This window comes from Bos taurus, chromosome 4, assembly GCF_002263795.3.
Source record: "Bos taurus isolate L1 Dominette 01449 registration number 42190680 breed Hereford chromosome 4, ARS-UCD2.0, whole genome shotgun sequence".
NCBI lineage: Eukaryota > Metazoa > Chordata > Mammalia > Artiodactyla > Bovidae > Bos > Bos taurus.
The window spans coordinates 65,753,153-65,773,200 of record NC_037331.1 but is presented as its reverse complement, the minus strand read 5'-3'; the positions used below and the strand labels follow the sequence as shown (position 1 = coordinate 65,773,200).

At 44.8% G+C, this 20,048-nt stretch overlaps 1 protein-coding gene across 3 annotated transcripts in view; it reads left to right on the top strand.

The window, feature by feature from the left end:
- The first annotated feature begins 14,864 nt into the window (after positions 1 to 14,864).
- The window catches only part of GARS1 (glycyl-tRNA synthetase 1), a 53,542-nt gene continuing 48,358 nt past the window's right edge, over positions 14,865 to 20,048 (top strand). For 2 of the 3 annotated variants that reach the window (XM_059885431.1, XM_059885433.1), the window contains exon 1: positions 14,865 to 15,167. In XM_059885431.1, the coding sequence (XP_059741414.1) occupies positions 14,946 to 15,167 (222 nt within the window). In that variant the 5' untranslated portion in view covers positions 14,865 to 14,945. The remainder of the gene's footprint in view (positions 15,168 to 20,048) is intronic. The other variant, NM_001097566.1, reaches the window with a different exon arrangement.

Sequence of the window (20,048 nt, the reverse complement as noted above, 5' to 3'; positions counted from 1 at the left end):
CATGGCCTCCTCCAGGGGATCTTCCCAACCCAGGGGTTGAACCCTCGTCTCTTATGTCTCCTGCATTGGCAGGTGGGTTCTTTACCACTAGTGCCACCTGGGAAGCCCTCTCCCACGTATACATGTTATTAAAATTTTGTTTGATTTTCTCCTGATGATCAGCCTCATGTCAATTTAACTCCTACACCAGCCAAAAGAACCTAGGAAGGCAGAGGGCCATTTCTTCCTCCCCAACTCTAGGAATACAGCAGCTGCATGGCTGACATTGGTTGGGCCCTTACGGCCCCCAAAACAAAGTCGTGTCTCATATTCAGCTTTCCAAACCATCTCAAGTTGAAAATGAACTTGAGACCACTGTCGAAGGACCAAGGGAATGAAAAGTGCCCATTGAACTGAGAAGCATCTTGAGACAAAACAATGAGACAGGCAGCTCTATATGGTCAAGGATCAGTTTATTACAGGGTCACTTACTCACAGGGTGGGATCCAGATCAGGTGGTCAGCAATCCAGAAGCATTTGCAGCTGCATTCCACACCCCTGAGGGGCCACAGGGACAATTTTATAGCTAGCCTAAGATCTAGAGGTATGTGCCTGGAAATAGGACACGAACTCCTAAGTCAAGATTTCTGAATGCTATCTGGGCTCATGGGTGCTGGTAATATGTCAGTGAAGTTTTCATCATTGTTTGGGGACTAACAGTTTAGAGGCCACCTGATCCCAATGATTATTAAATAGTATCTATGAACTACAAAGCCCTTGATGACAGAGAAGTGATTTACTGCACAGCAAAGCCCTAGGTAGGGTCAGCAGAAGGACAGGAGAAATGGTAAGTTCCCAAGATAGAGTCTGATATGCTAACAGCCATACAATCACCCAACAAAGGTGTAGAGTCAGGGTATCCCATGGACTACTCCTGCTCCCTCCCATTGGCAGGCATCTGGTAGTACCCAGCATTGGCAAACCTCCTCAAAATGAATTTTCCCAAAATTTCTAACTTTACCCGTGTCTTCTCCATGCCTTGGTCACTGTTGGGCTGACCTAACAGTAACCTCCCCAGTGGGACTGTCTCTGGAAATATGGCCCTTAGGGAGGGAATTAAAGTTAAATAAAGTCATAAGGGTGGGCCCCTGATCCAACAGGATTGTTGACTTTATAAGAAGAGGGAGATGCAGGGGTGAGTATGCACACAGAAGATGCCAGGTGAGGATGCAGTGAGGAGGAAGCTGGCTACAAGCCAGGAAGAGGACTCTCACATGAGACCAAATTTGTGTTACCTTGATCATGAATCTCCTGCCTGCAGAGCTGTGAGAAAGTAAATGTTTGCAGTTTAAGTCATCCAGCCTGTATCAGAATTTCCTCCCTTTCTTTGGCAGAATCATATTCCATTGTATGTATTTGCCGCATTGTGTTTATCCATTTATCTCCTTCTATATTCTTTAGAGTTCTTTACCCTTTAGTGGTTAACTCTCTGTTATTAGTTAGTAATTATATTAAACTTTCCTTGTTCATTTTATGTAGTTCCTATCTCCTGACTGTGACCCTGACCAACACACCTGCCTTTGGGAACTGCCTTTCTCTCAGTATGACTTTGATGGGGCCACTCATGGCCCCTCATTTCTCCCATCATAAATCATATTACCCTCATTGTGCTAGTAACAGTGATGAGCTCCAGGGCAATAACATGCCCTAACCACTGCCAGTCAGAGTCCTTCTGTAGGATGGATGGGTGAATGTGGGAATCCCCATGGATTGCTTCTCTAGAGTTCTTGCAGCCACATTTCCAGATACTACAGGGGGCTTATCTTGTGGTAGGAGGAACTGAGACCAATGTGCAAAGAGAACTAGAGATGGACATGAGAAAGGAGGAGGTTTCTGATTTACTTAGAGGTGGGACAGCTGGAAAGGGAAGTTAGAATTTAAGGAAATGAGGAAGTCAATAAGAACAGTGAGTGAGGGCAGCCAGACAGGGGAGGAAATCTCAGGAGCTGGTGGCATCCTGCTGTTGTGATCATCATGATATATCAAGACAGGATCTTTTCGGGGGGTGGGGGGGCAGGGTGGGACCTCCTTGGCAGTCCAGTGGCTAGGACTCAGGGCTTTCACTGCTGTGGGCCCAGGTTCAATCCTTGGTTGGGGAACTAAGATACTGCAAGCCAAGCAGCATGGCCAAAGAATAATTAAATACATTTTTTTAAAGAGAGAGAAGTGAAGGGCTCAAAAATGGGCTGGAAAAAGGCCCCTGGATGGAGCACTGGTTGGTGGTGGACCCTGGTGAGAACAGTGTGGGTACAGAGCTCTGGACTAATACCGTGGGTCTCTCCCTGCCCATCTCCAAGACCCTCGAGGGCTCTGGGCTCAGGCCACACTTATGTGCTTAGTTGCTCAGTCATGTCTGACTCTTTGCAACTCCATAGACTGTAGCCTGCCAGGCTCCTCTGTCCATGGGGATTATCCAGGCAAGAATACTGGAGTGGGTTGCCATGCCCTCCTTCAGGAGATCTTCCCAACCCAGGGATCGAACCCAGGTCTCCCGCATTGCAGGTGGATTCTTTATTGACAGAGCTACCAGGGAAGCCCCCGGGCCATGCTTGCTGTTGTTCCTCAAAGGTGCTGTGGCTCTCAAGCTTCACCAGCTCATCCTTCTGACCAAGTCTGACTGATTCTCTCCAACTCAGCCCAAGCAAGGCTCTTCAGAGAAGCCCAGCAAGTCAGCTTCTTGATCCCAGAGAGCAGGTACTTGGTGTGTTCTTTCCTTCGTCAACCACTTACCGTCACTCTGTTGACTTCTCGGGTTTGTCTCCTTCTCCAGCCTGTGGACTCCTTGAAAACAGGGACTTGGGTTTATCCATTTTTGTGTTCCAAGCCCAGGGTCTGGCCTTGAAAGGAGCTCAGGGCACACAAATGGATCAGTGATGGCAGAGGTGTGCTCATGATCCCCCTGTGAGAGGAGAATGTAATCTGGTTGCCTTGGAGCTGAGAGAGCCATTTGTCCACCTGCTGTTTTCAAAGGGAACAAACCACAGTGAGTTGACTACGTTCGGGCAGCCGGCCAGCAGGGTCTGCGGACTCCATGAGCATGGATGCCGTGCTAACCCTGAGATGGCCGAGACATACTTCCAGCTACGCAGAAACCTTTCTGCCCTTTTCTCCCAGGCAGGTAAACTGTTGAGGAATATTGAAGAATTGCCTTCTTTCTGTCCTCGGCAGATTTAAAGGGCTCACCTTTTGTCAGTTTTTCCTTAGTTCTCATGCCAGTTTTTTCTCTCCCCCTTCAATGTCCTTTCTACCTCCTTGCCTGCTGCTACCCTAAGACAGGGGTTCCAGACTCTAACCTGTGGGCTGGATCCTTGGAGGACCTCAGTCTTTTCCTAAGGGCCTTCTTCTGTTTGGATGAGGCCCACCCACATGATGGAGATTTACTTTACTCAAAGTCTACTGATTTAAATGTTAATCTCATCTAAAAATTCCTTCCAGGAACACTTGTGTTTGCCCAGATATCTGGACACTGTGGCCTAGCCAAGGTGACACATAAAGTTAAACATCACACTGTATGATCCAGTGCTGGCCAATGGGATGTTAGCAAAAGTGATTGAGTACCCAGGGCTTCCTGAAGAGGGAGACAGCTATGCTGGCCCGTGTCATGGTACTTCTTCTTCACCCTTCCTGTCCAAGAGGTGAGCCTATTGATTGGCACTTCACTAGCCATCTTGAGCCAGCCCTGGAAAAGCCAACAGAAACTCAAAGAACTCAGCCGCAACATCCTTAAGCCTTGCACCTGCTCTGGACTTCTTACCTTTGGGCTTCTTTTCAGATGAAAGAAAAACAGAGCACTGTGTTGTTATGCCTGTTTTTCATGTCTCTGTTACTTGCAGCCAGAAGCAATTTCTAGCTAATATTCTCTGCTTCTTGGCCATTCAGACCTCTCTCAAGTCTGCACATTCTTGAACCTGGTTCCCAGGCTCCCACTGACTCCCTGTTGTATCTCAAGTAGATGTCCAGTCATTTGGGTTAGCCTGAATGGGATCTTGCCTGTATCCAAGAACCCTCCTGGTATAAGGCATAAGCCAGGTGGGAAGGACTAAGGAGATGAGGGGCATGATGGGGGAGATGAAAGAACCTGAAAAAAGAAGATAACTGAATCACTTTGCTGTATACCTGAAACTAACATATTAGTAGTATTGTAAATCAATTATACTTCAATTAAAAAAAGAATTCTGTCTTGAGCACCCAGATGGACACCACCTTTTTTCCTCCAGCAGGCAGTTTATCATCCTCATACTAAACTCTTGTACCTGTGGAAATGTCCTCAGTGACCAAAGAATTCACCATCTCTCATCTCTCCCCTGGAGTTGCCATGGTCACAGCCATTCAGGTGGTCTCAGGCTGCATCATCAAAGATATTGAGTTCAGAACAAGGGAGGTGATGCTCCTGCCCTCTTGACTCTGTTAGAACACACACCAGGTATATCGTGTCTAGTCTTGGCCCCTAACCACAAAGAGAACTGGAGCTAGTCCAGGTAAGGTGACCGTCAGGAAAACACAGCAATGAGGATGTTCTGAGGGACTTGGGACCAGACAGCTCTTAAGGGGAAAAGGTCCTGTGCATAAATGTCTAAGGGCAGACGGTTCTTGGTGGCCCTAATACAGAGCAAGGACAGGTGGGCAGAAGCTGTAGGTAGGCAGACTTTTGCAACATAAAAACATTATCTGGGTCAGAGTTGCCCCGTGCGGACAGGAAGCCTGAGGAGGGAAAGAACAGCCCCTGCTGAGAGGAGTTCGGGGGGCAGCTGAGGGGTTCCTCCTCCTAGGCACCAGGGATGTGTGGAACAGGGACACAGCTCAAATGCCCACAGGTGCCAGGTGAGTCACGTGTAGGAGCAGTCGAGCCAATGGCACACAAAATCAAAGTTAAAACCAATGGCAGCAACAGCAAGCACTATGCATACAGAGCAAAGTCTGCCGCAGAGGTGGGACTAAGTGGACACAGCGCTTCTGCCCAGGGAGGCGGGGGGGTGGGGGGGGAGTGCTGGAGGTATTAGCTTGCTGGGACTGCCATAATAAAGTACCCCAAACTAGGTGGCTTCATAGAAATTCATCATCTCACAGTTCTGGAGGTTGGAAGTCCAAGATCAAAGTACCGGCAGGGCCGTGCTCCCTCTGAAGCTTCCAAGAAAGGATCCTTCCAGCTTCTAGCAGCCTCAGGTGTTCCTTGGCTTTTGGCAGCACAACTCTAATCTCTGCCTCTGTCTCCCATGGCCATGTTTCCCCTGTATTACCCTCTACTTACAAGGACACCAGTCACATTGGATTAAGGGCCGACATACACCAGGACAAACTCAATTTACAAGTTATAATAATAACTTAGTTATATCTTCACTGACCCTATTTCCAAATGAGGTCACAGTGGGAGGTGATCTTATCTTTTTTGAGAGACACAACTCAAACCATAACTGGGAGTCTGAGGTCCCGTCCAGCCAGAGACGTGTCAGCCTAGGGGTACAGCTAGCCTGGGTGAGCCTTGTGCTTATCTGTCTGGTTTTGCTGTCCTGTCTTCCCAGCTTGCATAAGCTTCCTCCTCACCACCTAACTGGCAAAGCCAGAGTTCCACTGATATGTATGTACTGACTGACCAACTCTCTACAGGACAGGTATGGAGGGTCAGACTGCCTTAGGGAAGAGCTGAGAAGGGGCTTGAGGGCTTCCCTATGGTCACGTTCTGGGGACAGGCTCCCTGGTGCTCAGAACCCTGCTCAGAGGCTACTTCCTGCACTAATGCCCCAGAAGGCCCGGGCTCCACACGCCTGTCACAGCCCTTGCTCTGCGGAGCTGTTGGTTTGTGGGGAGATGCTCCCCTCTGCTGGACAGAGGGAAGTCTGCTCTCCTTCCATTTCTCAGCATGTGTTTCCCTAAGTCGCAGGTTCACAAACCCATAGTAAAAACAGTCAGGGGCTAGAGGTTAGCAGGGCCAGTTCCCCCGTTATTCAGTGGGGAGACTGAGGCCAGAGAGGGAAAGGCCTTGTCTCAGGTCCCACAGAGACCGGACGTGCGCTGCCTTACTCCTACACTAAGGTCTGGGAAGCATTTCTTAGGATCCTGGGGGTGTGCGCTGGAAGAAAGCCAGGGTGGGGCTCCTGGGAAGTCTGCACACAGCTGAGCTTGGACAACAAATGGCCAGAGAAGGAGAAGGTAAAGAAGCAGAGGCATCAGAAAGCTAAACAGACCCTGACCCTGGGAAGACAGCCAGGACCACCAGTCAGTCCACTCACTCGGGATGATTCCCCCCAGCCTGTGTGTAGTCTAACTCCACACTCCTAAGAAGTCATGGACAGACAGAACTTTTGTAAATCAAATGCTCTTCTTACCCTCCCTCTCCTTCTCCTCTGTCCCAGATAACCTGACCATCTTTCCCACTTGTGACCCAGTGGTAGTACAGTAGTTAGAGCAAGTTTGCTGTTGTTGTTCAGTCATCCAGTCACGTCTGACTCTTTTTGACCCCAAGGACTGCAGCATGCCAGGCCTCCCTGTCCCTCACCATCTCCTGAAGTTTGCCCAAGTCCACTCCTGTAGCAAATACCAGAACGTATCATACCTCAAATGCAATGGAAACTCACTTTTTGCTGGTGTCAACAGATCATAGAGCTTATCAGAAAGGAGTCAGGGAGGGGCTATGTTCCCCATAGTCGTGAAGGGACCAGCCTCTGCCATCCTTAACACATGGACATTGAGACCCAACCAGCAGAAAAGGGAAAGGCATAGAGGATGGGACATAGGCTGGGAAGTGATGTACAACAAATTTTAGTCATGTTCGATTAGCTAGAACTCAAAGGACCTGGAAAAGACGAGGAAAAAAAAAAAAAAAAACGTCCAGACCGGGATTAGATGATGATCTGATGGGAGGCGTGGCGATACAAGAATACACCTGGCAGACTTCCTACCACAGCTGCTACTCTTTGAAATCCTTGAGTCTGTGCCAAAAGCACGCCCCCTACAGGCTGCTCCCTGCCACTGACTGAGCGCTGCTGATGCACTAAGGCAGCTGGTTCCTTTGAGTACAGGGGACTCCTCTGCTATCAACTTTGTTCCTGAACTCCCAGGGGCTTTGCTGAACCTTCCTTAGACTACAGGGCAGACTAGGATGCTTCACTCGGCTGTCTCGCCCTCTCTCCTCCCCGTGGGGTCAGAGTTCCCTGTGGTCTGGTGGTTCTCCCGGCTTCCCTCGCTTCCTCCATCTTTCCTTTCACATAGGTGCTCCCCCCAATAAAACCCTTGCGCGCTTCATCCTAGTCTTGACGTCTGCATCCTGGAGGACTCAGTCTAGCACGAGGGACTACTCCCTCGTATTCTGACTCCAGCTCTCTTTGGGGTCATTTAACCCAGGTGGTGAAGCCAGACAAGACTTGTCTGAACAAAAGACGCTCTGGGTAATCTCAGAACCTGCAGATTTTATATAGAGGTAGCAGGGGTTAGCATTTCAACATATTTTAGCCGGGGTGGTGTGTGCGTGCGTGCTAAGTCGCTTTAGTCAAGTCTGACTCTTTGCCACCCCATGTAGCCCATCAGGCTCCTCTGTCCAAGGGATTTCCCAGGCAAGAATACTGGGGTGGGTTGCTATGCCCTCTTCCAGGAAATATTCCTGACCCAGAGATCCAATCTGTGCCTTCTGCGCCGGCTGCATTGCAGGTGGATTCTTTAACGCGGAGCCACTGGAGAAGCCCCTGCCCGCCCCAACAGGGTTACTCTCCTTTTCTTCACAAGGGCTTTTACAAACCTTCTCCACCCTCCTCGTTACAGCCCTGCAACCCTCCTCTTCACATTCAACAAATGACTTACCTACTCCTTCACAGAAAAACCAACACAAGGGCAGTCCCTTACCCCTAAGCTTTGCCTGCTTCTCACTTTCTCCACCTCCTTGTCCTGTCCTTAATCACCATATTCATCCATAGGTCTAATCTATGGCCTCTGTTTTGGATCCCTGTCCTCTGATGCAGGAACCCTGCACCTCGCCCATTTTTTTTTTCTTCCCCACACTAGGAAATATACCCACTGGCTTACAAGTCCATTTTTATTATTTGCTTTTCCTGATTCTTCTTTGTCCTCCAACACAACTATCTATAGCATGTCTGATTTGCTCTGCCTTTAGAATAGTTCCTAAATCCAATCCCCTTTTCTCTAAAAAAGAGAGGATATAGGTTTATATATAACTGATTCACTTTGCTGTAGACCTGCAACTAACACAGCACTAAATCAATTATACTCCAGTAGAAACTTGAAAAGCCCCATCCTCTTTATCTCCACTATTACTATTCTGATCCAGGCAATCGAACAGGCAACTACAGGTAACTACCTCTAACTGGTCTCTCCATCTCCACTCTTGTCTCATTCTAGCTCAATCTCCACACACAGCCAGACATAGTAAAAGACACATTGGACCATTTACTCCTCTGCTTCAAATGCTTCAGTGACTTCCCACTGCCCTGAAAATAAATGACTTATTTTTACATGGCCAACAAGATCTACATGATCTGGTCTCTGTTTACCTCTCTGATATTATTTCATACTTCTCTCTTCACTCACAACATTCCAGATACATGGGTTTTCTTACTGTTCTTTACACAGGCCAAGTAGGTTCCTACCTCAGGGTCTTTGCACATGCTATTACCCCAGGTCTTCTCATGGCTAATTCCTTGTCATCTTTATATCCTTCAAATGTCACCCCCTCAGAGAGGCCCGACAACCTATCTAAACACCACCCTTACTCCAAGTCATATTTCATATAATTTCTCCACTTTATTATTTTTAGAGTCTTTATCACTGTCTGAAACTATTTGCTAGTCAGCTCATTTTTATCTTGCCAGTCTAGTCCCAAAGAACATAAGGTCCTTGTGAACAGGAAGTCTGTCTGTTCATTGCTGTCCATCCAGTGTCTAGGAACAATGTCTGGCACCTAGTAGGCACTTTGTAAATGTCACTGACTATGTGACAGGTGTCAGGGCTTTTAAGCAGCATGCAAGATTTGGGGGTGGGGGGTGACCTCTTTCTGCTGTGACATTCACCGAGCAAGTCTTCAGAAGTCCCTTGAAGGCCAGCAGTTTGGTCACTTGTGTGCCAAGCTGGAACACAGGAATCGTTTCAAAGACTAGGAGTCCCAGGGCTTGCATCCAGCCTCCCTAGGGGTGCTGCATAAGCATGTCTCACCAAGACGCTGGCACTGTGACCAGGTTGGTGTTTGGGAACAGTTGCTGGTCTCCATTTCTTGAGACTCGCAGACCTTGGTTCCCTGTCTCAGAGAAAATTCTGCCACTCTAGCCACTTCTGCTCCTCATGTTCCAAGCCCCTGGGTAGGCATCTTCCCCCATCACTCCTATATTAACAGTGTTGGAAGATAAAATCTTCCCTTAACTATGGCAAGGACTCAAAGAGGGAAGGAAAGGGCAGCGGTTCTCTTTCCTCCTGATGCTTCCACACCAGTAAACTCAAAACAAAAATTAATCTGGTGATAAATGACTCTGAAGCAGCCAAAAATATTATCACTCAGGACTTTTCCTCCTAGTTTTTGGAGGACAGAGGCTGAAACAAATCTCTGCTTGGGCAGGCTGGAGGTTGAGACAGAACTTTATTAATGACTCAGAAGCCAGAAAGGGCTTCCCAGGTGGTGCTAGTGGTAAAGAATTCGCCTGCAATATAGGAGATGCAGGAGACGTGGGTTTGATCCCTGGGTCAGGAAGATCCTCTGGAAGAGGGTAAGGCAACCCAGTCCACTCCAGTTCTTGCCTGGAGAATCCCATGGACAGAGGAGCCTGGTGGGCTACAGTCCGTGGGGTCACAAAGAGTTGGACACAACTGAAGAGACTTAGCACACACACATGCACACAGGAGCCAGAGAAGAGCCAGTGAGAGAGAATTAAAGAAGCCAACCCAGCTGGATCATAGCCGGTGTTCACTCCTCCTACATTTAGAATCTGTTTCAGGGCACCTCCCTGCTTTAGTTCCCACTATTGCTGCTGGCACCTAAGTGCAGAAGACCCATGAAAATCAAGCCTTGGAGTCCTCTGCTTCTCAGGGGTTAAATGTTTACTGAATGACTATTTGATAAGTGCCTGGCTCGTCTATAGCAAGGAGATTCATGGAGGACACTATAGTCACTACTGTGACACTCTCACTGTCAAAGCTTCACAAAGGTCCTTTAAAAGTCAACAGATTGGCCACTCACTTCTCAAGACAACAGATTTATGGTCGATTCAGGGAAGAACCCTATATTAGTCATCTGTTTTTGTATAACAAATGACCCTAAAATCTATCACCTTAAAAAACAACATTTATTACCTCACAGTTTCTGTAGGTGAGACATTTGAGAGCTATTTAGCTGGGTGGTCCTGGATTAGGGTCTTCATTGGGCTGGAGTCAAGACATTGGTTGGGGCTGCAGTCAGCTGAAGGCTGGAGTGGGGCTGGAGGACTTGCTTCGTAGGTGGCTCACTCACTTGGCTTATGGTAGTAGGACTCATCTCTTCATTGGCCATTGGTACTAGTCATCAAAAAGCTGGAGAGGAGACTTCCCTGGTGGTCCAGTGGTTAAGATGCCTAAGGAAAACCACTTGGGAATTTCTGCTAAGGTCTTTGGGGACCTACTGAAGTATCCTGAGCAGAGGTGCATGAAGCACAGCTTTGCCTTTTAGAAATAATCACTGAGGCAGAAGTAGGGAGGATGAACTGGAGAGAGGAAAGGACAGATTTGGACAACAGTGGTAAGACTATCCTCACATGAACATGGATGCAACACTATTGATCGAAAGAATTTTAAAAATGTATAATTGTATCCAAAGTGTAGAGTTTAAACATGGTTTAATAAAAATCTAAATAAGACTATATCTAAAATTTTAAATTTTTTCATATTTAAAATTTTTAAGATAAATTCAAAATTACCTATTAAAATAAAGCCAAAAACTATGCTTAATAAATATCAAAATTTGAAATAAAAAATTTAAAAATACAAATAATTCTAAAATGTATATGGAAACACAAAAGACCCCAAATAACCAAAATGATTTTGAGAGAAATGAACAGAGCTGGAGGAATCACCCTCCCTTACTCTAGACCACACTATAAAGCTAATTAAAACAGCATGATACTGGCACAAAAACAGACAGACAGCTCAGTGCAACAGAACAGAGACCACAGATATAAACCCACGTGCTTCGGTCAATGAATCCATGACAATGGAAGCAAAGCATATACAACAGGGAAAAGACAATCTCTTCAGTAAGTGGTGTTGGGAAAAGTGGGCAGCTACATGTATTAATAAAAGAATGAAACTAGAACATTCTCCCACACCCTATTCAAACTTAAATTAAAATGTATTGAAGACTTAAATGTAAGACCAGAAACCACAAAACTCCTTGAGGAAAATATAGGCAGAACACTCTGACACAATTCATAGCCATGTTTTTTTTTTGGATCTGTTTCCTAATAAAAGCAAAAATAAACTAATGGGACATAAGTAAACTTAAAAGCTTTTGCATAACAGATGAAACCACTGACCAAAAAAAGGCAACTTACTGAATGGGAGAAAATATTTGCAAATGATATGACTGACAAAGGGTGCATATACAAAATATATAAACAACTCATACAAGTCAACATAAAAAAAACTGATTAAAAAATGGGCAGAATAACTGAACAGAAATTTTTTCAAAGAGGAAATGCAGATGGTCAGCAGGCACATGAAAAATGCTCAACACTGCTAATCATCAGAGAAATGCAAATCAAAACCTATCAATGAGATATCACCTCACATCTGTCAAAACAGCTATCATCAAAAAGAATAAAAATAACAAATGTTGGCTAGGATGTGAAGAAAACAGAACCCTCATACATTGTTGGTAGGAATTTAAAGTGAGGCAGCCACTGTGAAAAACAGTATGGAGTTTTCTCAAAAAAACCTAAGACTAGAACTACAATATGATTCCACTCCTGCATATATACTTGAAGAAAAACCAAAAAGACAAACTTGAAAAAAATACCTGCACCCCAGTGTTCACCGAAGCATTATCTACAATTGCCAAAATACTGAAGCAACCCAAGTGTCCATCAACAGATGAATGGATAAAAAGAAGATGTGGTACATTGGAACACTACTCAGCCATAAAAAGGAATGAAACTTTGCATTTGCAGCAACATGGATGGACTTGGAGGATATTATGCTAAGTGAAGTAAGTCAGAGAAATACTGTATGACACCACTTATATGTAGTATCTACAAAATAAAACAAACTAGTGACTATAACAAAAAAGAAACAGGCTCATGTACGGATGTGAGACTTGGATCATAAAGAAAGCTGACTGCCAAAGAATTGATGCTTTTGAATTGTAGTGCTGGAGGACTCTTGAGAGTCCCTTGGGTTGCAAGATCAAACCAGTCAATCCTAAAGGAAATCGACACTGAATGTTCAAAGCAAGGACTGATGGGCTAAAGCTGAAGCTCCAATACTTTGCCCACCTGATGCAAAAAGTTGACCCATTGGCAAAGACCCCGATGTTGGGAAAGATTGAAGGCAAAAGAAGAAGGGGGCGGCAGAGGATGAGATGGTTAGATAGCATCACCGACTCAATGAACATGAATTTGAACAAAGTCTGGGAGATGGTGAAGGACAGGGAAGCCACAATGAATTGGACAAGACTTAGTGAAGGAACAACAACAAATAAAATACAAACTAGTGGTTACCTGTAGGGAGAGAGAAGGATAAACAGGCAATATAAGGGCAAAGGATTAAGAGTATGAACTATTATGTGTAAAATAAGCTATAAGGATATATTGTACAACACAGAGAATATAACCAATATTTTATAAAAAGCTGTAAGTGGAGTGCTGTTGCTGTTTAGTTGCTCAGTTGTGTCCAGCTCTTCGCAACCCCATGGACTGCAGCACGCCAGGCTTCCCTGTCCTTCACTGTTTCCTGGAGTTTGCTCAGACTCACATCCATTGAGTCGATGATGCCATCCAACCAGCTCACCCTCTCTCACTCCCTTAAAAATTGTGAATCACTATCTTGTACACCTGAAACTTATATACTATTGTATATCAACTATACTTCAATTAAAAATATAAAATTACCTATTAAAATAAAGCCAAATAAAAATTATAATTAATAAATATCAAAGCTTGTACTAAATGAAGTCTCATCTAGCAGGTGCCTAATATTTAAGTTTCACATCAGCTTAACAAACTTAAATATATTCTCTGTGTATAAACAGTCATACTACAAAGACCTACTGTATAGCCCCAGGAACTATACTCAGTATCTTGTAATAACCAGTAATAGAAAAGAATCTGAAAAAAAATATATATATGTATGAATGTATAACTGAATCACTTTGCTATACACTTGAAACTAACACAACATTGTAAATTAATTATACTTCAATAAAAGTATATATTCTATCCCCCAAAATTAAATCTTGAAATAAATGTTTTAAGAATATACATTATTTAACATTCTGTACCTGCTCTGCTTATGCTAAGTTATGTGTACTTCTCTAGAACCACAAACTGAAAGAGGAAGAGAGGTACTATGAAGTTTTCACAGTTCTGGGAAAGGTGACTTCAGTCTGTTGAGCCTGTGTACTCTTGTATACTCCTGGGCACGGGTCCTCTTTGCCCATGACCCCTTTCATTCCCTGGAAGACTTGATTTCCAGGCATCTTCCTCACCTCCTCCACTTTGGACTAAGGTGTGTACCGTTAGTTTCAGGAGATACTGTCAAAGCCGTCCTCCAAAGTCTGTACCAATCCACATTCCCCTCAGCTGTGTGGGAGTGTCCCTGAGCATCTCCTAGCATTTTCCATCATTTCCATTTTAGGCATTCTAGTGTGTGTGTGTGTAATGCTATTTCTAAAATTAACACATTCTTTATTTTTCTATTCTCTCTGCGGAAACAGAATCTAGCTTTTTCAGCCAACCTGCCCTTGCGGCAGGAGGGAGAGAAGAAGCCACTTCCAGAGGGTCCATCATCTGGGGCCTAACCATGAGTCAGGTCAGCTGAGGCAGGGCCAAGCAGAGGGAAGCCGAGGCACTTGGAAGCTCCTCTCCACTCCCTCTTGCCTTTCCTCATCTTTGCTGATTCAAATCTTGTTCGCCCAGCAAAAGATGGTCAGCACTGATTTTCTCCAAATTAAGTCCATCATTCTTCTCCCTTTCTTCACCTTTTGTCTTGACATTGGGAAGGCATGGATGGGTGAAGATGAACAGATCATTCACTTCTCTTGATGTGTTTCTTTATCTGAGGATCATCCGAGCTTGGGCAACACTAAGTCTCTATCTGTTTTGAGTCTACCCAGGTACCAGTGGTAAAGAATCCGCCTGCCAATGCAGGAGACTCGGGTTCCATGCCTGGGTGGGGAAGATCTCCTGGAGGGGGAAATGGCCACCCACTCAAGTATTCTTGCCTGAATAATCCATGGGCAGAGGAGCCTGGCGGGCTACAGTCCACGGGGTCGCAGAGTCGGACATGACCCTTTAAGAACCAGGGGGCGAAAGAACAGAAACAGAAGTGTGTACTCCTATGGGTCGGCCAGAGCGTCAGTGTCCCTGTACAAGCCTGTGCTCTGAAGGTCCTCGTGAGTTTCAGTCCGCGTGTCTCGGACAGGGCTGAGTCCTTAAATGTCCACTAACGCACTGTGCAAATCTGTTTGCCGGGGGTCTACCTGGGACCCCACAGCCCTCTTGTGCGCCCAAGGCGGCTCAAGCCCTTTCGGGGCTCTGAATGATTCCGGGTCCTTCCGGGGTTTTGTGTCGAATCGGCCGGTGGCGACCCGGCGCCGCGTCGCGGGGTGGGGAGTGTGCGGCTGCGCGCGCCGCGGCGTTTACGCTGCGATTTCATCATGCTCCCTGCCCGGCCGCGCGCGCCGCTTCCGCCGCCGCCCCCTCCAGACCTCCCAGCGCCGCCGGCTCATGCCCTCTCTGCGTCCGGCGCTGCTTAGAGCTGCCCGCGCCGCTCTGCTGCCGTCGCCGCCGCCCGGTCTCCCGGCCCGGCCTCCGCTCCTGCCCTGCCGGCCCATCAGCAAGCCCGCCCGCGTCCCGACCTGGTTCCCCGCCGCCGCCTCCCGGAGCAGCATGGACGGCGCCGGGGCTGAGGAGGTGCTGGCACCTCTCAGGCTAGCCGTGCGCCAGCAGGTACCGGCATTCTGCGCTTTGCACTCAGCCCCGGCTCTCCTCCCTCCTGGTCCCCTCCTTCTCATCTTCTCTCTCTCTTTTTCCTGGGCACCGGTCCACCTCATCGATTACCCGTCTCTTTCATTCTCTGGAAGCCCTTGGTTTCCAGGCATCTTCCTCGCCTCCTTCACTTTGGACTCAAGTCCCCGCGTGCTCCGGCCACCTTCCCTCCCGTGGATCCCTCTCCTCCCCTCTCCTTGGGTGACTCCCGCGGATCCCTCGACATCCTGCGTCCCTTCTCTCGCGATCTGTTCTCCTTTCCCAGTCCTTGTTACTGCCTTGCCTCTTCCCTCTCCGATGACGCTGGGATCTGTAACCCTTAGCTTCTCCACCCTGTTCTAGCTCAATAACCTCAATTTTATTTTATTTTATTTATTTATTTTTTTAATAACCTCAATTTTAGATTTCCTGTCCCTGCTATGTTCTTTGTGCTTCCTGGGTGGCGAGATTCCTAATTCCTCCCTGGTCAGTTACGAGCCGAAGAAGCTGCGGGTTCTCTCTTCTTACCGCCTGACTCTCTTTTTTTTAATCTTTGAGATGCTTTAAATAGTGTTTCTTCCTTGACATCTTCATTCGGTGCTTAGTTAGCCGAATGGTCCGCTGAGAAAGTAAAATAGTTGAGACCTGGATAAGGGGAGGTTTTGAACTTTCTCTCTTTCCTCTAATAATGTGAGTTCATCATCCTTCGCTCCTGTCATTTTCTGGGTTCCGAAAAGACCACTTGAAACGAGTGAACTTTCAGATCGTAAACGTGAGAAGCTGTAAATGTTCCTGAGTTACTCGGTGAAGGCAGCCATCCTTCATATGGAACATTTTGAAATTTGATTTTGCGGAAGGGAGGGAGGTTTCATGGGCTGGAGAGCTTGGTGGTTTAATCCAGGCCTCGTTTTCCTAGGGCACTGCATGGACATCAGAATTTAGAGAGGACAGGGTATTCTCACATCCAGTCAGGTAGAACCAGAAGCTTGGAATTGAACCCCAAGAGTAGATGACCTAGTAGGAAGCACAGAACGGGTTTCTCCAGCACCGGCGCCTGATGCAATAACTTGCCTTGGCTACGGAGGGTGGATCCCTCTCTCGGAAATAATTCATTGGGGCAGTGCTGCAGAAAATTCGGCAAATTCTGCCACTTTATCTACTTCTCTCTAGTTTGAGCCTGATTGATTCTATCCTATTTAATTTTACTGTGGGCTTAATTTATTCTTTTTTCTTGGTATCAGAGCTTTATGAATGCATATTCTCCATCTTCCTCCACACACCCTCCTTAAATACAATTAAGTGTGATTCCTTTGTCTTTTCTGTCTCAACTTTTTTTTCCCCCCTCTTTCTTCATATCCTTCACTTTAGAAGGGAGAATACATCTAATTTGGGAAAACGCACACCCAAGCCCCTCCCTCTGCCACGTTACCCTGGAACTGCAGTGCACATTATCCATCTGTAGCGAGACTCTGGAACTAGTTAACTGAAGTACACTTTGATGGGGGAATAGCCTTCCGCTATTATTACTGTCTTGTGTATTGTTTGTGTTGGCTTGATTGCTAGATATTTGGCGCTTCAAGCTATTTTCCGAATATGTAAGTTAGTCTGTCAGTTTGTGTTTTCTTTTCCTAATTTTTCAGGACCACACATAAATCAGTTAACTACCTGGGACTTTGAATCACACTGCTTTCAGGGTCAACTGGAAGGGAATTTAAAGATTATCTGGTTAACCTTTTTTTTTTTTTTTTTGCTTTCGAAGAAATGAGATACAATTTCCACTGTGAAGTTTGTGCAATTGAAGGCATCCTTGGAGTGGGATTTGTAAGGTGCTTAATAACGGGTTTCGTTAGTGGCATGTGTTTTGGATAAATAGCTAGTTCGTATAAATTTGCCAATCTGGTATGCCATGTGAATGCTGCTGTTTTTTTACAGATTTGGTTTGTTGATTGGCTGAAATGTGTTTCACCATGGCATATTCTTAGTTATTTCCTGAAGAATTTAGTTTTGGAGCTTGTAAAAGGGCCTCAGAGCATCTAGAAAACTGTTAATTGTTTGATGAAGGACACCCTAGGGCATTGAGCTAAAAACAAATTGGAAATTAGCATAGAGTGGCCAGACTTTATTTTGCCAGGTTTGTTGTTGTTTAGTTGTCAAGTAGTGTCATACTCTTTTGTGACCCCACGAACTGGAGCCCACCACCAGGTTCCTCTGTCCATAGGATTTTCCAGGCCAGAATACTGGAGTGGGTTGCCATTTCCTTCGCTAGGAGATCTTCCTGACCCAGGGATCAAACTCGGGTCTCCTGCGTTGCAGGCGGATTCTTTACCACTGAGCTACCAGGGAAGCCCCATTTTGCCAAATAAGGGCATTTAAAAAAAACAAAGCAGTGCAATCAAGAAACTACCATCTGGTTTCCCCTTTTATTTCATAGAAGAAAATATATTTTAATACCTAAGAAAGGACAGGCCATAACTCGGAATAAAGAACAGTCTTTTATATTTGAAAAACGTTCTGATACATTGGCACCACAACCACCACCATGCTGATAAACATATCCTGGAGTGTCTTGTTTGGGAAGTGGCTCTAGGGCAGTGGTTCTCAAAGTGTGGTCTGCAAACCCTTGGAGGTCTCCAGGGTCAAAACCATTTTCATGATAAAACTAAGATGTTATTGGCATCGTTCACTCTGTGGACATTTGCACTGATGGTGCAGAGCATGGTGAATAAAACTGCTGGCCTGTAGCACTTACCAAGTAAGGGCCACTAAACCTTTATATTCTCTACCACATTGTCACACTTTGAAAACAAGCAAACAAATCCTGTCTCAGTTTCGCTTTAGAGTGTCCTTGAAAAAGCAGTAAAAATTACTAATTTTGTTAAATTCAGACCTTTGTGTACACATCTTTTTAATATTCTGTGTGACAAAATAGGAAGTATGTATAAGGCATACTCATGTATGTTGATTGAGGAAAAGCACTTACGATTGAGTTGCAAAAATGAAACATACTAAAATGCCTGATGAGTGTTATTCAGTCTTGGGTTTTAGCATTCATTCATTTTCTGTAAAATGAGTGAAGTAAGACTGTCACTTCAGAAAAGCAACTGACGGTATTTGTGGCCAATAAAGTCAGTCTTGGGAAATGTTAGAGCCCTGGATTTTTCTCTGCTTTGATTTTCTGAACTAAGAGTGCCCATTAAAGCTCTTGCTTAATCCATCAAGGACAAATGATACATTTATGAAGTTTTTGTCAATAGTTGTAAAACACTTGGGAATCTGAAATTAGTTTATTAATCTTAACAAGAACCCTCTAGGTCCATAGGTAGAAAGTTAAAACATCATTAAAAGATAATGTTTTCTTGTTTTTCTTGGCCTACTGAATATGCACCATGATATGTATGAAGGATGAATGAAAAAGGTCTGTTGGAATGATTTCTCACCTATAATTATTTCATTTTATAAACACAGACTTTTAGTTCTAATCTATGTCTTTATGGTAAGAATTTATGCAGAAATTAAGCTTCTAGTTGATGTATCTTAAAGGTAACTTAGAAATATTGATATTTCACATTGATTTCATTCAACACACACACAATAGTCTGTGGTGAAGAAAGAGGAGAGAAAATAATTAGAAATTAGGAATCCGTAAGTACTTTCTTTCCATGTTTAGATCAACTGCAACTTTTGTTTTCAGAATTAGATCATTATAAATCATGGTTTTAATTATTCCATTATTCAGAGTAAACTCGATTATTTTCTTTTTTTAAAAAAATTTGTTTATTTTTTAATTGAAGGATAATTGCTTTACAGAATTTTGTGGTTTTCTGTCAAACCTCAACATGAACCAGCCATAAGTATACATATATCCCCTTCCTTTTGAATCTCCCTCCCATCTCCCTCCTCATCCCACCCCTATAGGTCAAATATTTTCTTAATTGAGATTTTTAGAGATGATTAACTCAGCATAGGATTCCTGACTCTTCTACTGCTTCTGTTGATAGTGAGCCTCTCCTGGAATGTATGTGTGCCTCATTCTATGCCTGAACTTTATAAAACAGAAAAAATGATTCAGGAAAATTAATTTTAAGTTCTTCTTACCTTTACCAAGCACTTGCTTGCCCGGTGCTTTGAAAAGCTCCAAAAGAAAACATGGGAGTGCCAGCACTTGACACACAAAGGTGGGTATTCAGAAGAACTGTTTACTTCTTTTAGACGTTCAAAAGAACTGCTTGCCACCCTCTTTTCAGAACACAGACTCTCATAGGTTCTTATACCCATCAAAAAGCACTGTTAATGAACCTTTACGAGATAAGTGTTCTGACAGGTAGAGCAGGGGAAAAGAACCACTGAATGTGTAAAGACCAAGCCAGTAGATCTTTACCAAGTGTTAAGTGCTTGGGAGGGTGCTAGGTTTAGGTTGTGATAGCAGGCAAGAAATATTTGAGTGCCAGAACTGACATTCTAGGTTCCTGTCTTAAAAGAGCCTGCCGTATAATGGCAGGGACAAATAAAATGCATGTAAATAAATAAGCCAATCCATTGATGGGGTCATGTCAGGTATTGTGTGTGTTAATAAAGAAGTTAAAATTAGAAGGTGACTGAGGATGTTGCTTTTGCTAGAGAGGTCAAGGTAATAAAAACTGTTAGTATAATAACAGACCAGACCTATTTGTATGTAATAAGAGAATGAAAAGAAGAACCAACTCAGTGACTCTCAACAATATCAGACTCAGTGTCCCCTTTTATACCACATATTTTGAAATTCATTACTACCCTGTAATGAAATTCATGCCTCAGAAATACAATATTTCATAGGAAAACTGTATGTACACATAGTGCTCTAAATGTAATACAAATAAAAAGTAA